This window comes from Mesocricetus auratus, unplaced genomic scaffold (genome assembly GCF_017639785.1).
Source record: "Mesocricetus auratus isolate SY011 unplaced genomic scaffold, BCM_Maur_2.0 Super-Scaffold_100009, whole genome shotgun sequence".
NCBI classification, from domain to species: Eukaryota; Metazoa; Chordata; class Mammalia; order Rodentia; family Cricetidae; genus Mesocricetus; species Mesocricetus auratus.
In genome coordinates this window covers 64,573,572-64,576,286 of record NW_024429193.1, presented here as the reverse complement: position 1 = coordinate 64,576,286, position 2,715 = coordinate 64,573,572, and the positions used below count along the sequence as shown (strand labels likewise).

Genomic DNA, 2,715 nt, shown 5'->3' with positions numbered 1-2,715 from the left:
TCTGAGACCCTGGAGAGATGTCTTACCAAGGACAGCAGTGCAAGCAGCCCTGCCAGCTGCCTCCTGTGCTTATAAATAAGTGCCCAGAGCCCTGCTCTCCAGTGAGGTGCTCAGGACCCTGGCCCCCACTGAAGTACCCAGTGTCCAGCCCTCCAGTGTGGTGCCCAGAGCCCTGCTCTCCAGTGAGGTGCCCAGAGCCCTGCCCTCTAGTGAGATGCCCAGAGCCCTGCTCTCCAGTGAGATGCCCAGTGCCCTGCTCTCCAGTGAGGTGCCCAGAGCCCTGCCCTCCAGTGAGGTGCCCAGAGCCCTGCTCTCCAGTGAGATGCCCAGAGCCCTGCCCTCCAGTGAGGTGCCCAGAGCCCTGCTCTCCAGTGAGATGCCCAGAGCCCTGCTCTCCAGTGAGGTTCCCAGAGCCCTGCCCTTCACTGAGGTGCCAAAAGCCTTGCCCTCCACTGAAGTGCCCAGTGCCCTGCCCTCCAGTGAGATGCCCAGTGCCCTGCCCTCCAGTGAGATGCCCAGAGCCCTGCTCTCCAGTGAGGTGCCCAGAGCCCTGCCCTCTAGTGAGATGCCCAGAGCCCTGCTCTCCAGTGAGATGCCCAGTGCCCTGCTCTCCAGTGAGGTGCCCAGAGCCCTGCCCTCCAGTGAGGTGCCCAGAGCCCTGCTCTCCAGTGAGATGCCCAGAGCCCTGCCCTCCAGTGAGGTGCCCAGAGCCCTGCTCTCCAGTGAGATGCCCAGAGCCCTGCTCTCCAGTGAGGTTCCCAGAGCCCTGCCCTTCACTGAGGTGCCAAAAGCCTTGCCCTCCACTGAAGTGCCCAGTGCCCTGCCCTCCAGTGAGATGCCCAGTGCCCTGCCCTCCAGTGAGATGCCCAGAGCCCTGCTCTCCAGTGAGGTGCCCAGAGCCCTGCCTTCCAGTGAGATGCCCAGAGCCCTGCCCTCCAGTGAGATGCCCAGAGCCCTGCCCTCCAGTGAAGTGCCCAGAGCCCAGCCACCCACTGAGGTGCCCAGAGCCCAGCCCTCCAGTAAGGTGCCCAGAGCCCTGCCCTCCAGTGAAGTGCCCAGAGCCCAGCCACCCACTGAGGTGCCCAGAGACCAGCCACCCACTGAGGTGCCGAGAGCCCTGCTCTCCAGTGAAGTGCCCAGAGCCCTGCCCTCCAGTGAAGTGCCGAGAGCCCTGCTCTCCAGTGAAGTGCCCAGAGCCCTGCCCTCCAGTGAAGTGCCGAGAGCCCTGCTCTCCAGTGAAGTGCCCAGAGCCCAGCCCTCCAGTAAGGTGCCGAGAGCCCAGCCCTCCAGTGAGGTGCCCAGAGCCCTGCCCTCCACTGAGGTGCCCAGAGCCCAGCCACTCACTGAGGTGCCCAGAGCCCAGCCACTCACTGAGGTGCCCAGAGCCCGGCTCTTCATTGAGATGTACAGAGCCCTGCCCTTCAACCCAGCATTCTGAGCACTGCATTCAACAACAATGTCTGGAGTCCTGCCAACCACAGAGATCCCCAGTGTCCTGCCCTTCACGCCTGTGTACTGAGCGCTATCTTCAACCAAAGTGTCCCGAGTCCCGTCAACCACTGAGGTCCAGCCTGAAGTGCTCAGAACCCTGCTCCTCACCCATTTGTCCTGAATACTGCCGTCAACAGCAGGGTCTTGAGACTTGCCAACTTCTAAAGTCCCCAGAGCCCTGCCCCCCACCCCTGCATACTGACCATTCCTCTCAGTCATGGTGCCCTGATTCCTGCCAACCACCGAGGTCCCCAGAGGCCTGCCCTCCACCCTTTTGTCCTGACCACTGTCCTCAACCTCAGTGTCTTGAGCCTTGCCAACCACCAATGTCCCCAACGTCCTGCCCTCCACCCCTGTGTCCTGAGCACTGCCCTCAACCACAGTGTCTTGAGTCCTGCCAACAAGCGAGGTCCCCAGGGCCCTGTCCTCCACCGAAGTGGTCAGAACCCTGTGTTCCACTCCTGTGTTTTGAAGCCTGCCCACAAACTCAGTGTCCAGAGCTCTGTTCCCTGCCAGGATGCCCAGATCCCTATCTTTCACAGCAGTGTCCTGAGCCCTGCCCACCACTGAAGTGTCCTGGGCATTGCCCTTCACTACACTGTCTTGAGGCCTGCCTGCCACCAAGGTCCCCAGAACCTTGCCTTCTACCTCAGTATCCAGAGCCCTGCCCTTCACCAAGACGCCCGGAGCTCTATCCTCCACTACACTGCTCAGAACCCTGCTCACCACAGCCATATTCTGAACAACGCCTTCCACTAGAGTGTCTTGACTTTTGTCCGCTGGTGAGGAGTCTGGAGCCTTGTCCTCTCCCAGGGTTCCCAGAATCTTATCCTGCACTACAAAGTCTTGATCCCTGCTCACCACAGTGGCATCATGAGCTCTGCCCTTCACCTGATCTGTGTCCTCCTCTGAGGTACCCTGATCCACGTCGACCTGCTTCCTGCCCACCTGTGCAACGTGCTCCTCCACTGTGCCAGCAGAAGTGCCCACTCAAGAGCAAGTAACATCAGGACCCCAAGACAACAGCACCCTGTGGCTCTGCTTGCCCTCTGGATTCTATCGCCTTTCTTCAGCCATGGTGGCGGACAGGTCTTCTCTCCCCCCCGACTTGGGTTCCTGCTTGAAAGAGGGAGTGTTTTACTCCTGCAGCTGACACCACATGTCAAGAAATGAAGAGCAGAATCGTCACCTCAGCTCTGACAGGCAGTGTTTTCTCTTTTGTGG

At 60.6% G+C, this 2,715-nt stretch overlaps 1 protein-coding gene across 1 annotated transcript; it reads left to right on the top strand.

Annotated features, from left to right (window-relative positions):
• The first annotated feature begins 214 nt into the window (after window positions 1-214).
• Window positions 215-1,438, top strand: LOC121142153 (uncharacterized protein DKFZp434B061-like). Its single transcript, XM_040751480.1, has one exon. The coding sequence runs from the start codon at window positions 215-217 to the stop codon at window positions 1,436-1,438; it is 1,224 nt and encodes a 407-aa protein (XP_040607414.1).
• The last annotated feature ends 1,277 nt before the right edge of the window (window positions 1,439-2,715 follow it).